We start from the raw sequence: 21,771 nt of genomic DNA, 5'->3' as shown, positions 1-21,771 counted from the left end.
ACCATTCATGGTTCTCCAATTCTCTCCACGTGTTCAAGGACATTTGAAAATGCAAGAAAAATTTGAATACTTTAAACAAGGGAGAGACAAGATCTGAAAGAAAGGTTTCTAACTTTCTGGTCTGGCACCTACTTTTTACTGGAGTGAAGTAGATACCGACGACAGAGAAGGAAACTCTCAGCCAGTGGCACAGTTCGGTTGGGAAGCAACTTCTTTAATTAAAGTAATTTTTCTGGTTTTCATGAATTTAAGAACATTATGACAGGATTTCAGAGATAGGAAAACATCTATCTTCAAAGCTACAAGAGCTGGATTGTCATTTTCTAACCTTTCTGCAATTTAAAAAACTATATAGTCTTTTAAAGAACTTTAGTAATTTCCATGGGATGATTGTATATTACCTGCAAGCAATTTCTCATGAAAGAGCTTTTTTACACACCGAGGATTACCAGTAAATGGTTGAAATGACTTCAAAATAGGAAACTAAATGTTTAACAGGTAACTTTTCTACTTACAATTCAATCAAATGTAAGTCTAAAGAAACAAAAATTAACAAGTTATTTATAATACCTACTTCATTTTCATGTGAACATTGGTAATTCTGGTCTACTGGTAGTTCAGAAAAAAGCCATATTTACTGATGCTGTAACCTAAAGCAGCTTTCATTTTGTCCACGGTGTTATTTTGACATGAAAAAAATAGAGGTAGGGAAGGGCATGTCTTTTCATTTTAAATGTGGTCATTCTTGGGGCCAATCAAATGAGAATCATAATCCAACAATCATCTGTTTCTAAATTGCTGAAGCTTTGACATTATCAAAAATATAAATTTTAACCTGATGACTGAAAGTATTCCTTTAACTGTTTATTTTTATTTTATTTTATTTTTAGAATCATACAGTGGGGAGGTGAGATACTATTCCTGGAGGGACTGCTCACTAGATTCATTACAGACATAGCCATTAATAGCTACATATATGTTCATGGTATTCTATTTGCCCTCCTTTAATTTCTCGGATGACCTAACTATACTTTCTCACTATGTCTCAGGGGAAAAAGAATTGTTGATATTGTCAAAAGGCAAAATTCTAAATACAGTTTGGTGCTTCTGATATTCCATGGCCTGACCATACACGTCATAAAAATGACTCTTTAATGTTCCTTCGAACATTGGCATTAAACACATCCTGATTTTACAGTGAGAAGAGAAGTGCTTCTTGTCATTTAGAAAGAAAAATACCTGAATTCTACCAGTATGCCTGACATTATGCTTACTATTTTATCATCTCTGATGTCTTAATTTGTGCATAGATTAATTAACAAGTAGATTTATCTGCTACGTAACATTTCTTCTATAGGATCTTTTTTTTTTTTCCTTGTTATAGGGCACGTGCACTTGCCAGACAGACAGAGAGAGACAGAAAGTGAGAAATCACCCCCAGGGGGAATGGCTACACCACAATCCCTTCTCCATTCTCCTCTTGGGATCTTGGGCACGCACGCACATGCACCTGGCATGAGTTTAAGCCACCAGGTCCAGGACTCGAACCGCGGTCAGTTACATAGCCATTACGCTAACTGCTGGTCCCTCTTCTATCAGATCTTATAATTTACAGAAACTGTAATAATTTCCTGAGCTGCCATAACAAATTACCACAAATCTGGTGACTGAAAATAGCAGAAAATTCTCTCACAGTTCTGGGGGCAGGAGGTTCAAAATCCAGCAGGAGTGAGCCCAATAGCATCTCTAGGGGACAGTCCATTCCCTGCCTTTTCTAGGTTCTGGTGGCTGTACTGGCGTTCCTGGTCACATCACTCAGTCTCTCTGTCATATCTCTGTCAATCTCTGTCACATCGTATTCTTCTTCGGTGTGTTTCTACTTTGTGTGTTTCCAACTTGTTGGATTTGAAGCCCACCTAGATAATTCAGGAGGATCTCTTCAATTTTCAATCTAATGATATTTGCAGAGATTCTTTTTCTAAGTAAGGTCACACTCACAGGTTTTTAGAATTAGGTTGTGGACAGATCTTTTTGGGAACCACCATTTAACCCACTGCAGATGTCAGATTTAAAATGGTAATGGTTAGGGGCTGGCAGGTGGTGGGATGGATAAGGGCACTGGACTCCCACATGGCCGACCACAGTTCGAGTCCCAGACTTGGCTTATTTCTCACTTTCCCTCTCTCTCTCACTCTGTCCCCCTCTCTGAACAAATTAAAATAAGTAAATAAATAAAGTTTTATAAAATAATTCTTTAAAAAATGGTAATGGTTAGTAGCCTTGGGGTAGATTTCTTAAATCTATGATTTAAATAATAGGTTACAAAGCTAGTAGTTGTTATTTTTTCCCTCTGAAAGACCTCAAAAAAAACATTCACTCACTGTAATGTACTTTATTTTCTCACTAGTGAGTCTAATAGTGAATGTATTGATTTATTTGGATATGACCCTGAATCTTCTCTCTTCCCCCTCTTCTGACAAGATCCGCAAGATCTTCATGGGTGGTCCATGGTGGTGGAAGACAGTGAAGAGAAAGATCTTATAAGTGTGGGTCCATTCATTATGTCCTCAAAATCTATTAAGCCTCTACTTTGTGCCCTGAATTATTCTAGGTATTGAAAATAGAGGCAAGGCTGGCTTCATGAGGGTGTGACCTGTGCAGATGCACAAGACCACATGCTGCGAAGGTCCCCACACTTGGTTTATTGCTCTGTTGTTGCCATCTTGGGATTATTAATCTTTTAAATAGGGTCCTGAAGTTTCATACTGCACTGGGCACCACAAGTTATGTACCCCATCCTGAATAAAGCAGTGAATAATATAGGGATGTTTCCTGCTCTCAAGGACTTGTTAGGGTATCTGATGGTTAGGTAGCCAGTATCAGCAGTCTAGGTATAAAGACATGATGTTGAGCCCTTGGGTATCAAACAGAAGATTGGTTAGTGAAGAATGGCATATTCTCATGGCATCATGGACTCACACTTTCTGATTATGTCTTTTTTTGTTTTTAAGTGTTCTACTTATTCTTTCTGTCAAACTTTAGTTCTAAATTTCTGAGCAATATCTCCTAAGATGCGGTCAGAAATTTCTAACTGGTTATTAAAAAAAGCTTTGGGATGGATAAGGGCACTGGACTCCCACATGGCCGACCACAGTTCGAGTCCCAGACTTGGCTTATTTCTCACTTTCCCTCTCTCTCTCTCACTCTGTCCCCCTCTGAACAAATTAAAATAAGTAAATAAATAAAGTTTTATAAAATAATTCTTTAAAAAATGGTAATGGTTAGTAGCCTTGGGGTAGATTTCTTAAATCTATGATTTAAATAATAGGTTACAAAGCTAGTAGTTGTTATTTTTTCCCTCTGAAAGACCTCAAAAAAAACATTCACTCACTGTAATGTACTTTATTTTCTCACTAGTGAGTCTAATAGTGAATGTATTGATTTATTTGGATATGACCCTGAATCTTCTCTCTTCCCCCTCTTCTGACAAGATCCGCAAGATCTTCATGGGTGGTCCATGGTGGTGGAAGACAGTGAAGAGAAAGATCTTATAAGTGTGGGTCCATTCATTATGTCCTCAAAATCTATTAAGCCTCTACTTTGTGCCCTGAATTATTCTAGGTATTGAAAATAGAGGCAAGGCTGGCTTCATGAGGGTGTGACCTGTGCAGATGCACAAGACCACATGCTGCGAAGGTCCCCACACTTGGTTTATTGCTCTGTTGTTGCCATCTTGGGATTATTAATCTTTTAAATAGGGTCCTGAAGTTTCATACTGCACTGGGCACCACAAGTTATGTACCCCATCCTGAATAAAGCAGTGAATAATATAGGGATGTTTCCTGCTCTCAAGGACTTGTTAGGGTATCTGATGGTTAGGTAGCCAGTATCAGCAGTCTAGGTATAAAGACATGATGTTGAGCCCTTGGGTATCAAACAGAAGATTGGTTAGTGAAGAATGGCATATTCTCATGGCATCATGGACTCACACTTTCTGATTATGTCTTTTTTTGTTTTTAAGTGTTCTACTTATTCTTTCTGTCAAACTTTAGTTCTAAATTTCTGAGCAATATCTCCTAAGATGCGGTCAGAAATTTCTAACTGGTTATTAAAAAAAGCTTTCCGGGTTAATGGCCATCATAAACCTTCTCTCTGATATAGATGTTAATTTCAGCATATGGTAGCTGGGCAAGAAACTTGGAATCATTGCCAACAAGAACAACTTCTTTTTTGGGGGGGAGGGTTTTTGCTATAGGGTGCATGTGCTCGCCAGAAAGACAGAGAGAGACAGAGAGACAGAAAGCGAGAAATCACCCCCCAGGAGACATGGCCACGCCATAATCCCTTCTCCATTCTCCTCTCGGGATCTTGAGCATGCACACACATGTGCCTGCCGTGAGTTTAAGCCACCGGGTCCAGGACTCGAACCACAGTCAACTACATGGGAGTCCAGCAACATAGCCATTATACCAACTGCTGGTCCCAAGAACCACAATTTAATAGCAAAATATGATTCAAATCCAATAGTGGACATCACTTTCAGAGAAAAGTAAGTTATATAATGCTGATACTCTGGAAAAAGGCTATTCATTTGGACCTCTTTCTAAAGATTTGTTATTATAAGCTAATTCCTATATTATTCACAAACTCAATAGTTTCATTAAGATGGCATGCCAGCATATATGAATGAGGTCTGGCTCCTTAAATTTGCATGACTTCCAAACAATCTATTTCTAAACCCGTATTACTCCTGAAAAGAATAAACTCAGAACTGAAGTGGTTGGTAGAAGTTTGATGCAGTTCAATTAAGGATCTGTACCCAAAAGTACAAGTTGTTGCTTTTAGTTCCATTTCTAGATTAGTCACCCTAGTTATGTAGCCACTTCTAATAGCATTGTGCCATTACCGGTGACTTTAATTACTGTTTGGTAATCTTATCTACTTACACCAATATTAATTAAATCCATCTGGGTGGGGGGAATGAGTGGGTTGTCCAAACATATGTTGATTGATAAAAAGCAAATCATAATCTTTACTGTGGCTAATTTTTTCAGATCTCTCTTGAGGACAGAAGGAGTTGTTCACATCATTAATTCTAAATTATAATTCTAAAACCTCCTAATTTTCTTTGTCTGTTTTAGTGCCTCCTGTTGTGATCAGCTCACTAGCCAGTGCAAGCAATCTCTTTATCCTTTTGTGATAAGTTGTAACTGCCTGGGTTTTCTAATGCCTCTTCAAATTTCAATTTGTACTCAAATCACTGGGAAAAATTGTACAGAAACTCCATGAAACCAAGCAGCTCTCCTGATGCCAAGGATTTAGGATTAGGGGAGGCATTGCACATTGAATCAAGTGTGCCATTACCCTCACTCCCATGAACCTGTCTTTCAGCACAATCCACGACAGCAAGAAGACAAAGGCTTTGTTACAACAAAACAGAGCAGAGACATCAGTGGCCGTCAGCTTCTTTAAAGCCAGTAAATATAGATAATTTGTCAAAGTCCACAGAATAGAAAAGGGAGCAGTTCTTTTAAGAAAGAGCTTCAATGTCAGACCATCTTCACCAAATATCCGACTGCATTCCCTAGGAAAGAAAAAGAAGTTAATGTTCAGGTACTGATGACAACACATCTTGTCTTGTAACTCTTCCCAGCAATTTTCAAGGCAATATCACAAACACTCAAGACCCATCATTTATCTGTGAAAAAGCTGAACCCAGTTCTGTCTCCACTAAAGGCAGGGCACCGGGTTCCTTGGACAGAGCCCACATCTTCTCAGGCACTGAGCTAGGTCCTCTTCTACCTAAATAGTTTCTTGAGATTGTCAAGGCAACCATTTTGTTGTTTCTGAATGTTTCTCAGAGATGTCTGGAGAAATATAGAAATGGATAGTTGCTGAAATCACTAGCTATTGTAAGAAAGAGAAGATTCTTAATGAGTGAATGTGAAAGGGTCAAGACGGCTGCTACTGCACTAATAGGCTATAGACAACTTCCAGAAAGCTATGGAACAGGGCCCTCCCATATCTGGGATTTTGTTATTCCTAAGATGCTCGCTTCTTTCTAATATACCTGCCCAACTGACTAATTTTTTACCATTAGCATTTTTAAGGCAGAAAAAATAAAGAAATCAACTGCAATAACCTCCAAATGGTAAAAACTAAATGTAAAGCAGGCTTACTTATATATAAACGTTGATCATTTTGGAGTAATTGTCTAAGTTCAGTATGTGAAAATAGTTAAATCTTTGGTTTGTTTGATTTCTAATTATATTGACTATTTATCCCAAGAGGCCTTTATATATATATATATATATATATATGTGTGTGTGTGTGTGTGTGTGTGTGTATAATTTCCAGAGGTCACATGTACTTGCCAAAGAGAGATAGAGAAACAGAGAGAGAGGGAGAAAACCCTCCCACCCCCCCATGAAGGTGTGGTCATATCACAATCCCTTCTCTTCAGTTTCTTCACCCTGTTAGGATTTGGGGCACACATATACATGCATCCAGCATGCTTTTTAAGCCACTAGGGCTGGGATTAAAACTACTTCACTATTAGGTTGTCCAGGTGGGATCTGGCTCCATTCACTATTAGGTTGTCAGAAAGGTTATGATGTCTTTTTCCTGTTTTTCTATGCAAAAATACCTCATGACTTTTCCTCATGACTAGGTTAGAAGTCAGCCCATGTCCGAAGGATCATTTTAATTAGAATGTTCAAGCTAGCGCTACAAAGACAATAAAGGAGGAAGCAGAATGACAGCACCTAGATGACTATAGACTAAAAGTAGACTCACCACTGGGAGAATTAGATCCCTCCCACCCCAGTCAATTGTTTATGAACATTCAAGCATTTACTAAGCAACTATCATTGTAATTTCAAGAGTAGTATAAATGTCTTGTTCAAAGCAATGCATTATTTATATTTGAATATGTTTTAATAGACATAATAAAATTTATTTACATGACTCTGGATAGTATAAGCACTAGTTTCTCTTTAAACTTTTACTGAAGAGATATTATTTTGCCTCCAAGTATTGTAAGTCAAAGTAATCTCTAGCCCATTTTAGCTTCACATGTATGAAGTAACTTCTCCCACAGAGGACCACTTGGAGTGGAGGAATAGTAAATTCTCTAGGCATTGGGAGCACAACCTTTATAATTAATGTTGTCTTTAGACAGTTTAGTTTGCTAGAAGTTAAAGGTCAGGGATTCCAGAAAGGTTACAAATGCACATTTTATACATAGAAACTCATATGGTAATTTTACCTCCATGTAGGAGACAACTGAAAAAGGAAGGATTTTTGTAAAATGAAAAAGAAATTTCCCAAAGATAAATTTTAACTTGAAAGAGATAACACTTCAGGTCCAACCACAGTGGCATGCATGGCTAAGCTACTGGGCTCTGCAGGCTCGGATCACATTGGAGGCCTGGGTTCAATTATTGGTCCAACCTAAAGCCAGGTGCAATGGTGAGTGTTTTTAGTCCCAGCTAGGAAGCTAAGGCAGGAGGATCATGACAGGGTAAGACTCTGTCTTGAGAGAAAGAAAGAACACTTCAATAAAAGGATTAAACAACCTAGAGAAAAAGCCTTCTGTCAAGTAAACAGAAATTATATGTGCTCACACACATAGGAAAATAAATGGCCTCTCTCAAGCCTAACAGCCTTTAGGATGCTGAAGTAGCACCACACATAGAGCATCCTGATCACAAGATTTGTATTCAGTACTTACAAAGAGGTCTGCTGCCAGGTAAAGTTGGATTTGTGAGTAGAAAGTTCATCCTGCCATCTATAACCATTAAATGCCTTCAAAAACACATTTATTAAGAACTTCCACAAAACCCATTTCTGCTTAAAAGATTAATTTTTCTCATCACAAGCCTTAGCTAGTGATGGCTCTTCCTGTGCAGCCTCACTGTAATGCAGAGTTGAGTACTCTCAAAAAAAGACTTTGGATGCAGGTGAGGAAACACTTTGAACCCACCTGGAAGACCAACAGATGCATATGGACAGGGAGAACTCCATGGACAAAGTAGCTGGCTGGCAGAGACCATTTTCACTATTCTCATCCTGTACCCTGGGTGTTTTTTCCCTTCCTTGTTTCTCTTCTTTTCCCCTTCTCTTCTCACTGCTGTCCTGACTTGTCACTGCTGTTGCAGGAATTAAAAATTCTCTCTCTCCAAAAATGAAATTAGACCCTTACTTTACACCAGAAACAAAAGTCAACTCAAAATGGATTAAAGTATTCTATATAAGACATAAAATTGTAAAACTACTAGAAGAAAACATAGAGCAAAAGCTCTATGATGTTAGTCCAGGCAATGATTTTCTGAAGTATGATTTTGAAAGCACAGACAACAAAAGCAAATATAGACAAAAAGAATGGCATCAAACTAAAAAGCTTCTGCACAGCAAGGGAAACAATGAAGTGAAGAGACAACTCACAGAATGGGAAAACATATTTGCAAGTCATACATCTGACAAGGGGTTAATATTCAAAATATATAAGGAACTCAAATAAGTCAATACCAGAAAGCAAATAAGCCAATTAAAAATTAGCAAAGGACCAGAACATCCTTCTCAAAAGGATAGCCAATGGTGTATAAACAAATACTGAGCATCACTTATCACTATAGAGATGAATATTAAAACCACAAACATATATACTTCATACCTGTTAGAAAGATGAAAATGTTAAAAAGGGCACAGTGACTACGAAACTCTTATTCACTGTTAGTGAAAATGCAAATTATTGGGTTGTCAGAAAAGCCTTGATGCATTTTTTGCATAGAAAAATACAGAAAAAATGCATCACGACTTTTCTGACAATGCAATAATATAGCCACTATGGAAAACAGTAAGGAGGTTCCTCAAAAAACTAAAAATAGAACTATCATTATGGCCTAGTAATCCCACTTCTGAATTACTAACTTCAAAGGAACTAACAACAATATGTCAAAGGGATAGCTGCACTTCATGTTCATTACAGCATTATTTCCAATAGCCAAGATATCTAAGTGTCTATCAATGGATGAATAGATGCAGAAAATGTGATATACATACACATACACACAGCGAAATACTATTCAGCCTTTAAAGGAAGGAGGGGTCATTTGTAGCAACATTGATGTCTCTGGAGGACAATATACTAAGTGAAATAAACTAGGCAAAGAAAGACAAATACTGCATGATTTCATTTATATATGGATTCCAATAAAGTTGAACCACAGAAATAGAGTAAAATAAGGCTGGAGAGGTTCTGAAATGAGGGGATGGGGAGGTGCTAACCAAATGGTACAAAGTTTCAGATAGGAGGAATAAGTTTTCAGATTTATTGCATGCCAGGGTGACTATAGCCAATGACAATGTATTATATATTTTTTTCCTTTTGGAGAGGTTTTCGCTATAGGGCGTATGCGCTCGCCAGAAAGACAGAGACAGAGAGACAGAAAGCGAGAAATCACCCCCCAGGGGGATGGCCACACTGCAATCCCTTCTCCTCCATTCTCCTCTCAGGATCTTGGGCACACACGCACACACGCCCGGCGTGAGTTTAAGCCAATGGGTCCGGGACTTGAACCGGGTCGACTACATGGGAGTCCAGCGATATAGCCATTACGCTAACTGCTGGTCCTGTATTATATATTTTTAACTAAAAGTAAATTTCAAGCATCTAACCCAAGATTGCTAAGAAAGTAAACTATGTTAAGTAACTTAATTTAATCATGGAGAATTGTAGACATTTATCAACACATCACATAATACACCATAAATGTATACAATTACGATTTGTGTACATTGTAAACATTACTTCCTCCCCAAACATCAGGTCACCTGTTGAAAACCTTATATTTTTAAAGCACTAAGTGCTAAGAAAAGTGGAAACCAAAAAAGAATGAGTTTTTGATGAAGAAATGACAGTGGATCTCTCTTTGGATGATGAGATAAGAATTTCTGGACAAGATGGCATTGACAGGTGACAAAGTTTGGAATGAAACTTAGAAGTTGGGGGACACTAATAATTTAATTATATTCATCATTACAACAACAGCTACAAGTTATTGGACCTTTTTTGTGTGTCAAATATCATTTTAAGCACATTTCTTAAGTGCCTAACATAAACAAATATATCTTTTGCTCTAATTTTATGCTTTCTAAAATATTTTTTCCTTAAGGGATTAGTAGTTAGCATAATGGTTATGTTGCTGGACTCCCATGTAGTTGACCGTGGTTCGTGTCCCAGACCTGGTGGCTTAAGACTCACGCCGAGCACATGTGCATGCGTGCCCAAGATCCCGAGAGGAGAAAGGAGGAGAAGGGATTGCGGCATGGCCATCCCCCCTGGGGGGTGATTTCTTGCTTTCTGTCTCTCTGTCTCTCTCTGTCTTTCTGGCGAATGCATGCACCCTATAGCAAAAACCTCTCAAAAAACAAAACAAAACAAAAAACCAAAGATTTTTTCCTAAAGAAACACCTTGTTATAACTATGGCATATAATTCCTTTCTTCCTAAATTTTAAATTCACCTGAGGCTATTAAATTTTCTTGAGAGTATATAAATTGGATGACTGAATCATCAAAAACTACTTCCACATGGACAGCACTTATTATCTAGATTCAGTTCTTTATTAAACATTCTTTTGATGTGAGTGATAAGAAAAAAAAAACAGGAAATACTTTTATATAATTTTAGAGAAAACAGAGTTTTGGGCACCATGGAACACATTCTGTTTCCAGTCTTATACACTAACTCTCTTTTTCTCTGTTAAGCCATGAGAGTTTTGAAAGTGCCTTGTTGGCAGATGGTATTAATGAATCTATAGGGGCAAAAAGATCAAGGATCTAAGAATTTTCTGGCAGTATTTAACCTCTCATATGGAAGAAACCACTAGAGAGTAATGCCTTCAAAGGCAGTGTTTTCTCCTTGATAATAAAAGCTCTTTCATTAGATTTTAGAAATGGTCATTTTCACTCTACCTGTGGAGGTATCTTGTCAAATCACAGAATTCGCTAAGTTCAGAGTTAGTCTGACATGAGACATGTGGAGAGGATGAAACTTACTCCCAAAATATTTCTGTCAGCAGAGTCACTTATAAATGTGTTTTCAATAAAACTAGTTTGGCTTGCTTTAAAGTGTTTTTGAGGTACTACTTTTAATACTAAGCTTTTTGTTGTTTTTATCAACAAGTGTGTTACCACCAAATAGGATATACATATTATTGAGTATACACAAGTATTTTTCAAAAAGGGATCATTTTAATCTGATAATCATATTCCTTGAAATTGTTACCAAATATTGGTATTTTTTAAAACTTAGGTAGACCGGCCTGTAGCCTAGTGGTTTAGGGAACCACATCCCACATGGCTGACTACAGTTCAAATCCCTGCCTCATCAGCTTGGAAAACTCACAGAATGTATGAGCATGCCCCAAATCCTGACAGGATAAAGAAATTGAGAAGGGACTGCAGCATGACCATGCCCCATTTGGAGGTGCTTGCTTTCTCTGCCTCTGTCTCTCTGTCTCTGGCAAGTGTATGCACCCTCTGGCATTCAGAAACAAAACAAAAAACGTATATCCCAAGATTGTCTATTTTTATGGGACTCAAACACAAACTATCAATCATAGGGATAAGGCTTCATTCTTTCTTCCAAAACACACTTATTCGTTTCAGATTGTTTTTGTTTCTTTAATTGAATTTTTAGAGACACACATAGGAAATCAGTTCACAGTGTGACTTCAATATTCCTAGGCACTTCCAAGTTGGTGCTAGAAAATGGAAGTTGAAGATAGACCATTGCAATTCATTAAGTTTGTAAGAAGAATCTTACAAATTGATTATAATAGCCATTACTTCTTATTAAGTATAGAAAGAAAGGTTATTTTGGCTCTTATAGGACAAATTTACTGTCATTTCTGCGGAAGATCATTAAGCTGGTATGGAGAACTGTCCCTCTCCCATCTGCTACCCACTGAAGGCCCTGGCTACTGCGTTCTCCCTGTGATGAAAATGACAGTCCTAGAAGTTATTTCTTAGCTCTGAACTCTTCCTTTTCAAGAAGTTGTCCACTAGCAAAAAACTTGACCTATATCTGACTGTCTTACTTCTGTGTGACTTAGGGCAGTATGACCTTAGCCCTGCCAGCCTCCTGAGCTCTCCAAGAGGTAGCCGCAGGCACTAAGTTTAGCACAGAGCATCTACTAGAACCTCAAGACTCCTAAGGAAGCCCAGCTGCGGGGACCAGCAGTTGGCGTAATGGCTATGTTACTGGACTCCCATGTAGTCGACTGTAGTTTGAGTCCTGGACCCGGTGGCTTAAACTCACACTGGGCGCATGTGCGTGTGTGCCCAAGATCCCAAGAGGAGAATGGAGGAGAAGGGATTGGGACGTAGCCATACCCCCTGGGGGTGCTTTCTCGCTTTCTGTCTTTCTGTCTCTCTGTCTCTCTTTGTCTTTCTGGCAAGCACACACACCCTATAGCAAAAAGTCCAGCTGCCCCTATTCACGGCTGGCAAACAAACAGACAAGGCCCCATGTTCTCCTACTCAGCAAGGAACAGAGTCTTTTAAAGTTTCCTAAGCCAAAGCTTCCTTTGCATAAAGTAGGATCATTTCATCTGCTTAGGCACTGCAGTGTCAGGAATGTTGAGCATATGTTTGTATAACAATTACTCTTACTAACACAGACTTTTTTCCTGGGCTTGAGACATTTGTATGTTCTTTCAAAATATAACTTTCAGAGATAAATATATTGGATTTAAATCTGTTCTTTATTTATAACTGACTTTGGACAAGTGATTTAACCTTTCTAAATCTGTTTCCTCTGTGTTAAAATGAGAATTATAATACCATCTTAAAAGTTAAATGTTGTCACCACTAATAATGAGGAAGCAAGATACGGAGGCCCAGTCCTGGTGGAGCATGCTGCCAAGATACTGTGCTCTGTAGGCTGAGACCATATGGGAAGCCTGAGTTCAATTCCTGGTCCAACTTAAAGGCCTGGCAAGATGGTTTGTACCTGCTATCTCATCTGAGAAGAGGCTGAGGCAGGAGGATCATGACATGAGACAGTGGGGGAGGGAGGATTATAAAAGCACCAGCATAGTGTCTGGCGTGTTGTAGACACAGTTTCTTTTAAGGGACACTGATTCTGCTTCCTGACGTTATTACCAAACTCAGAGTTTGCCTCTCCATACTCCCAATGTGAGCTCAACTCATATTCCAAAGAGAAAAAAAATATGCCTGGATAAAATATACTCTCAAACATCCCTTATTGACCATTTAACATGAAACCTACCTGAATTTTTTCATTGGAGACTGCTTTTCTTGAGCAGTGGCCAGATGACCAGAATAATAGACTGGGAAAAACATAATGTTCCAGTTTGTTGAAAACCAAGTCATGAAAAATGGACAGTAGAAGTTCTTGTAAGTAATTTTTACAATTTGTGTGGTTCCAACCCAAGACGATGACACTGACAAAATGATCAAGAGTCCCCAGACAGCCTTCAGAACCATGGATGTGCAGGACAGGCAGCGAGCTTTGATTCTGTTTTCTTGGCTGCTATTCTCAGGATGAGTCTGTGTCCCATCGTCCCCTGAACAAAAGAAAGGAATACGAATGTGTAGAAGTCAGGTTATACAGCAGCAATCAAATGGGTCACCTCCTTAAAAATGGTAGGTGAAACTAAAGAGGCACACAGTAAAATGATCAGTGGTTTTCTTTTCTACCATAATTTGAGGGGACTGATAACTCAACGTTATTTTCTCTATCGAAACTCTACTCTGTGAGACACTGTATCTGGACCCCATCCGGTCCATGAAGATACTTGTGAACTTGGTGGATGCTATGCTGTTCTCCAGTATGCCCTGCCCACTTCCTTGTAAGAGCATTACTCATCTCAGCCCACATCTTTGTGGGCTTGGGACATGTGACCTACTTTGACCAATCAAACATGAACAGATGGGAGCAATGCCATCTCCCAGCAGAAGCTTTAAGAGGCATCACAAGATGCCACCAGCTCTCTTGCTCCTCCAGTCTGTCACTAAGATGGGAAATCTCAAATAGAAGTTATTCTTTCAGTCTATGTGGGAGAACAAGCAGAACCCAGCCAAAGCCGCCCTTATCCACCAACATGAAAAGTGAGTGAGAAATAAACATTTGTTTTCACATTTCACTGAGTTTTTTTTTTTTAAATTACAGTGAACACGATTATTCAGTTGAAAAGTCATGTATCCCAAGAACAGAACAAGCCTTGACCATAAAATCATTTCCCACTTCGCAACAAATTACTATTTAATGCATTTGGGGGAGCACAAGAAGTTCTGCTTTTTATTTTTACATTTACTAAGAAAATTTAGCAGCAATTTTTTTCACACTAAAATGGCCAAGGCTCTCTGGAAGTGACAATCATAAAACCCTCTCCCCCAGATAGAGAAAACAAGTTCAACACAATAGATGGACCTATCAGGAAGTTAAACAGAAGCAGGGTCACCCTGAGTCTCCAAGCTCAGATCCCAGATGGTAGATTCCTGAGGCGGAGGAAGGCAGAGTTGTCTGCCTAGTCCTCTTGTGTCTCTAGCACCTCCCTGAAGTACAAGATCTATGCTGGGGGTTAAGAAAGTGGTGCCATCCACATCTTGCGAATGGCAATGGGTAGGGCTCTTCACTGTCTTTCCAGAGCCTACTATTCCTGCCGAATGTGTTCCTACTGCTTAACCAGCCAAGTGTGATGACCTCACCGTGTTAAAAACCTTTACCCAACTAAGGCTCTCTGATATAATTGTTTGGGGGGGGGGGTATGTGAGAAAGCAAGCCTTGAAAGTGAATTCTTCATTAGGGAATAAAAAACAAGTGTGAACATAGCAATTACCTCATGGCTTGTAAGTCTTATAAACAAAACTGAACTCTCAGGGCCTAGGGCTCCAGAAGATGAAAACTAGTGTTCTTTTTATTCTTTTATTCATTTATTCAACATAATCTTATGGAGACTCTACCAGCAGCTAGTTAGCTAGTTGGGTCTCAGGGGCTCAAAGATAAAAGACTTCAGTTCAGAGAGAGCCAGGAAACATACCATACAGTGCGATAAGGGCTAACTCTGACAGATACAAGAAAATATAGAGGCAGAGGAGAGGTGCTTGTGAAGAAGTAGGTGAGAAAAGAACAGGAGAAATCTCCGTGATGTAGTGGCATTGAAATGGGACTAAAAGTTTGAGTTGCCAGGTCCCTTGATGGTGATACCTGCTCTTGATAACAGTTCTGTAAATCCCCTCTATGACATGTGGCCTGTGCAGAGAGCAGGAGGAAAAATCTAAGATATATAAGAGGATCAAATGAAAGACTCTAGTGCTGGGAGGCCAGGAAAGAAACACAAACCTGCCCTATGCAGTAGGTATCTTTCCCATTAAACAAGGGAGAAATCAGACTCTCTTAATGGTTGTGTGAAGTTGAGCCCAAGTCTGTAGGACTTCAGGGTCTAAACACCATTCAGAATAGTCATTCTATTTCATTTTTTAGCCTTTATCTTTCCATTCAAACATGGGAAGTTTCAGATACGGTTTAGAGAAAAAAGTTTTGTTTTCTGGCAGGAACAGCAGTCTTGTATGAGAGTTAAAAAGCGATACTTAAGAGAATGGTAGGCGTTACTACACCAAGACTGCATTAATCTTAGGGACTATCTCACCAAGGAGGTACGGTTATACAAAGATTCTACTATCCCTTTGTAGGGATATCTGTCTTCATTGTCACCATCTTTGAAGATGGCTTGTACCACCGTCATACCATAGTCAGTGGTTTTGATGACGCTGATAGTCACCTAAACCTCTCTGTAGTATTGACCCCATTCTACTTCTGTTAACTAGACTAATTATTGCCCATTTTGAATTCTACAATACATGGAAAGATCAGATCTCCAGAGCACTTTTATTTTTCTGACCATTTAAATAGGACTTTTACAGTGCTACTTAAATTTATAGTTTTCTATATATCATTAAAATGGGTTTATGAGGAATTCTATACATTTCTATGAAACTTTATTTGAATCCGACAAATTAAAGATCGAGGGCACTGGAATTTGGAGACCTGAGTATAAGTCCTAGCCCTGCCATTGTATGGCTCTGAATGAGTATTTAATTCTATTCTTGGCTTCTTTATCTGTCCAACAGTGATAATATCTACCTCCCAGGATTCACTTTGAGTTTAAGCGTCATAATATCCATGAAAGCATGGTGATCTGCTCTTCAGATTATTCTCCTCTGCTCTCTTCTCTCTTTGGTACGCTGGAGTATCCCCAAGGGCTTCTAATCATCACAGAAAGAGTAAATTATGTTTCAGGTGATCTTTAATTGTGTGTCTTTGAAATTTGTAATCTGCATATGATATATAGGGCATGTCTTTATTAACTAGCATATTTAATGAAATGGAATTTCATTAACTGGAACATTCTGTTTTGCAAACAACTGGAATAATAGGAAAATTATCGTAATTTATTAAAGTCAATTAAAACTTACTGAACATTTAAGATGTCAGTTCTTTCACTTTTTAAGAGGAGTTTTAGTCTTGGGATTCATATAATTGCTGAGACACCATTTAAAAAAACTTCTTATCTTTTCTCATACAAAGGAATGTATTCTCGAATTAGCAAGATCCTAGAAAAGGCTTTCACATATCCTCTATCCTTTTCGTTTCCCCCCACCCTAGCCCTAATTGAATTCTCTAAATTGCCATTTTTCTTCTTCTTCTTTTTTTTAAAGCTAGTTTTAAAGCTAGTGATTTTGCCTGTATTTTCATGTTTTGGTTTTCTTTGTTTACTATCTAGTTATTTTGGATGGCATGTTTCATTGTTTCTGCAATTATTGGTGGGGCTCTTAAGGATGAAATGGATTTTAGTAAGTCACCAGCCATGCTCAAGGAACAAATGGAGACACTGAACATGCAGGTGGAAGAGAGGTACAGGGGGCAATCGAAGATACGGGTAGAGGAGCTAAGACCAGAAAGGCAGAAAGACACACAAGCCAAAAGTGATCACACAATGATGAAAATAGTGAACAAAAGCACAAGCAGTCTGAGGTGGAGAGAAGAGTGTAGCATACAATTGTTTTACTCTCTTTGGAAAGGTGGAAGTGTGGTCATAGGGTGAGAAGAAGTGATATGAACTTGAGGCTTAAGCACATTCTCCCAGGGAGACAATAAGATCTTCACCACCAATAAGTAACAGTATCGGGCAGCAGCTAAATGCATCCACGACCTTACTTGCTGAACCAACTTATTTGCTTTTGGTCCAACAGAGAAGACCCTGATTCCTCAGTACCTGGTCACAATTTTATCTGTGAGATGGGCAGGTTTCTTTATGTCTAAATTAAATGGTAAGCCAAACAGAGAAAGAGGAGAGTTTTAAAATAAATTGACTTACTATATAGAACACCACACACACGTCGACAAATATATAGCCAAACACACAGAAGACAAAATACATTAAGAGGGCACTGTGCTAATAACAAACTAAACTGTGTGTAGCCAAACACACAGAAGACAAAATACATTAAATAGATTGAGAGGGCACTGTGCTAATAACAAACTAATCTCTGTGTGTCTACAAGTAAAATCCTTAACTTGGTCCCAAAAGCCAGTTCCCTCAAGGTGACACTTAAACAGTTTCCAAAATACTCTCCAATTATCAGCAATGACGTTTAGAAATGGTCTAATCAAACACAGCCTCTGGCTGAATCTGCTTTATCAAATAAATATTTGCAAAAATAAAGTCAGATGTGTCCATAATAATAAAGGCCCATATAATCTTGATACACGTGTTAGCTCAGCTTTTAAATGACATTTATTTAAAAAAAAAAAAAAAAGGAGCCAGTTCCATAGTGCAACAGGTGAGTGCTCTGCAGAGAAAGCCTATTCCCACAAAGCTGAAATTCCCACTGGGCTTAAAACACCCCAGCAATACGCTGGGCTCACACGCACATGCCGGGGATTCTGACAGGACAAGGAATTAAATCAGGATTGTGGCATGACCAAGCCTTGTTGGGGGGGGGGGTGATTTCTCTCTCTCTCACTCCCATGTGCACTCTTGTGCTCTCTTATGAATAAAGGAAAAAAGTCTCTAAACCCATCAGTTTATTGATATATTGACAAAGTGACTATCAACTGGTTTGGCTCAGTAACAACAGCTGTAACTCCACAAAAACTCCACACTCGAACTGAAGTCATGTCATCAAAGCATTTAAAATTAAGTTAGCATTCACAAATCATAATCACATAAACTTCGACATGTAACACAAATCGCAACACTATAAAATGTACTTCACAACAACCCAACTACATTTAGAAAGTATACATTTGCTGGGAATGCAGGATCATAGTTAAAAGATTTATCTAGCAGTTCCATAGCCAGGCGTGGCGAGTGCTCAGTGGATGAGAAGAAAAGCTAAAGGCCTTGATCGATCAGAAAACGCTCACCAGAGAGGCAAGTACAACCTGTCATAGGAATTCTGAAATGAAGAAAACTAGAAGGGCTCCAGGGACCTAGACTGTGCTTTCACTGGCGTTTTTATTCAGAACGGGCACAGTATGCTACTACGGAATCCTAGGGGTGAGACAGAAAATTCCGGCTTTCGGCATTGTGGAGATGAGAATGCTTACTCCCTTGTAAACTTCATTAGACCTCATTGTTTAACCATCTGTTAAGTTCTTTAACTTTTTTTTTTTTTTTTTTTTTTTTTTTTTTTTTTTTTTTTTTTTTTTTTTTTTTTTTAAGAGAGAGATTTTTGCTGTAGGGCTTGTGCACTTGCGAGAGAAACAGAGAGACAGAGGCAGAAAGTGAGAAATCACCCCCCCCCCCCAGGGGGGATGGCCATGCTGCAATCCCTTCTGCTCTATTCTCTTCTCAGGATTTTAGGCTCACATACACACGCACCCAGTGGGAGTTATAAGTTGCCAGATTTGGGACTCGAACTGCAGTTGACTACATGAGAATCCAGTGATGTAACCATTATTCCAACTGCTGATTGCAGTTTCTTCTGTTTTTTTACTTGTGACACCCCACACCCACTTGTAAGAATGCATATAACATCTCTGCATTCTGTGCCAATGGGGAGAGCTCTCAAGGCTGAAACTTGATTGAAAGGTATACCAGCAGGGAGGCCAACCAGAGACACTAGAGACAGTATAAAAGGGGGTGGTAAATAGAAGGTGAGTAATAGAAGGTAGGAAGGAGGGAACCAGGAAAAAACAAACAAAACATTTGCTAGACACAAAAATAAAAATGTATCTGTTGAATATAATGTGTATGGTAATGTCTTCGATTTGACTAATATGCACTGTATTCATGGTGGGAAAACCGTGTTGCACACTATGAAAAAATACTGTGATTAAATATAAATTTTAAAAAATTAAAGAAAATGACGAAAATACGGTTATTTAAGAGGAAGTCACCCACATACCTGATCTGTTCTGTCTTTCAACTCTGTGTCCACATACAGAGGCTCCTCGGCTCTGAAGTTCAAGAATAGGAGCAGAAGAATCTTCGGTGACAGATAGAGGAGACAGTTGTCTACTGATGCCACTGTGTGAACTGGGGCAATTGGGTCCTGGCTTACATCGAGCGACTGATGATCGGGAGGTACCTGGGAAGACAGAGTTCGTACCAGTTTGAGACTTCCTAGAGGAAATGTTGGAAGCAGATTTTAAATGCCTTGGCAGTAGGACCAGCAGATGGCGTAATGATTACATTGCTAGGCTCCCATTATGACTGACTGCAGTTCAAGTCTTGGACCCAGAGGCTTGAAACTTGCACTGGACATGTGTGCGTGTGTGCCCAACATCCCAAGAGGAGAATGGAAGAGAAGAGATTGTGGTGTGGCCATCCTCCCCAACGGAATGATTTCTCACTTTCTGTCTCTCACTCTCTGTCTCTCTGGTGAGTGCATGTGCCCTATAGCAAAAATTCTCCTACAAAAAAGATAATTAATAATAAATAAATGAATAAATAAACGCCTTGACAGTAAAACATATAGCAGCAATAATCATGGTCCTGATGAGCTCATCTCAAATTCCATGAAAGGGGCTCCTGATGCATATGGTAATGTCTTTGACTTGACTGACATGCACTTCATGCATGCTTTGAAAAAGATGTGCAATGATTAAGTGTAAATAAATCATATGATAAAAATAAATAAATTCTAAAGAAAGAAAGAAAGCAAATACTGCGCTCGCAAGGCTTGTATCTTGAAGATTAAAGTGTCCTCTGAGATAAATCCATTAACTTGAAATGAACATTAGAAGATGGTATTTGGGTTGATACTTGTGTTCTGAATTTAAATTGCTAACAGAGTCGAATAGCTGACGGCAAGGAAAGTAAAATGGTATGTTATGCTTCTCCCTAAGGCTGACTGCGGACTCACTGACTGGTGAACCTGTCAATACTGTCTCCTCTCAAATCAACTGTATGCTTTCTCACCAGACGGATCCCTAAAATCCTATTTCGCTGTCTCCTCCATCACCTCCACCTTCTTCCCAGTGTTATAGATAAAAATCCCAGTCATCAGGATTTTCCACAGGCCACGCCCCCTCCAATTCTGATAAATGTTCCATGAATCCCCAACCTAGGTGAGTGTCATGGGCCTACAACCAGGGACTATGCTCAGAAGGGCCTTCTCACCACCATCATCCCCAACTCTCCTATCCAAATGGTACATTTATTGACATTAAGAAAGTCACACAGGGGCCAGCAGATGGCATAATGGTTACATCGCTGGACTCCCATGTAGTTGACCGCAGTTTGAAACCCGGACCTGGCGACTTAAAACTCACACTGGGCGCATGAGCGTGTGTGCCCACAATCCCGAGAGAAGAATGAAGAAAAAGGGATTGTGGCATGGCCATCCCCTCTGGGGGGTGATTTCTCACTTTCTGTCTCTATGACAAGTGCATGCACCTTATAGCAAAAATCTCTCTTGAAAAAAATAAAAAGAAAATCACACTGGTAAATTATGATTAATCAAATTATTTTGTTAGCTTTTTGCCATAGGGCACATGCACTCACTGGAGAGAGATAGCTAGAAAGTAGGAAATCACTCCCTGGGGGAATGGCCATGCTGCAATCCCTTTTTCTCCAGTCTCCTCTTGGGATTTTGGGCGTGTACACACACGTGCCCTGGGTGATTTTCAAGTCACTGGATCCAGGACTTGAACTGTAGTAGGCCATGTGAGAGTTGAGCACCTTAACTACTACAGCACCTGCTGGCCTCACTATTAACCAAATTCTAAACTCCATTTGGATTCTACTAATGTCCTTTTCCTAGTCCAGGATCCCATTCAGGATACCACACTGCATTTAGTTACCACATCCCCTATTCATGTATAGTCTATGACAGTTTTTCAGTCTTTCCTTGTTTTTCATGACCTTGATTAAAAGTGTTAAAGTATTTTTGTTCAATGTCCCTTGGTTGGGATTTGTCACATATTTTTTGTCCTAGTTATATTAAAGTTATAAGGTTTTGAGGACAATGCCACAGAGGTATCTTTTTTTAATCATGTAATGTCAGTTATTATATGCTACCAATATGACTTGTTACTGATGATGATAAACTTGACCACCTGGCCTAGTGTTTTCCAGATTTCTCCACGGGCTTCCCTCCCTTTTTATACTCTATTCTTTGGTAGGTAGTCATTAAATCCAGTCCACACTGTGTGGTGAGAGATGTTAAGTTTTACCTTTTGGACAGGGAGTCTCTCTCTCTCTCTCTCTCTCTCTCTCTCTCTATATATATA

The 21,771-nt window shown here is 39.0% G+C and overlaps 1 protein-coding gene across 1 annotated transcript in view; it reads right to left on the bottom strand.

The window, feature by feature from the left end:
* Window positions 1–19,718, bottom strand: part of SLC35F4 (solute carrier family 35 member F4) — a 37,868-nt gene extending 18,150 nt beyond the window's left edge. The window contains exons 1-3 of the mRNA XM_027770430.1: window positions 19,443–19,718; window positions 13,297–13,594; window positions 5,365–5,584 (exon numbers count right to left, since the gene is read on the bottom strand). Coding sequence (XP_027626231.1) covers window positions 5,365–5,584; window positions 13,297–13,514 — 438 coding nt within the window. The 5' untranslated portion in view covers window positions 13,515–13,594; window positions 19,443–19,718. The remainder of the gene's footprint in view (window positions 1–5,364; window positions 5,585–13,296; window positions 13,595–19,442) is intronic.
* Window positions 19,719–21,771: the final 2,053 nt, after the last annotated feature.

Source organism: Tupaia chinensis, unplaced genomic scaffold, assembly GCF_000334495.1.
Source record: "Tupaia chinensis unplaced genomic scaffold, TupChi_1.0 Scaffold000133_1, whole genome shotgun sequence".
Taxonomy (NCBI): domain Eukaryota; kingdom Metazoa; phylum Chordata; class Mammalia; order Scandentia; family Tupaiidae; genus Tupaia; species Tupaia belangeri.
This window is presented reverse-complemented; position numbering and strand designations above follow the sequence as displayed.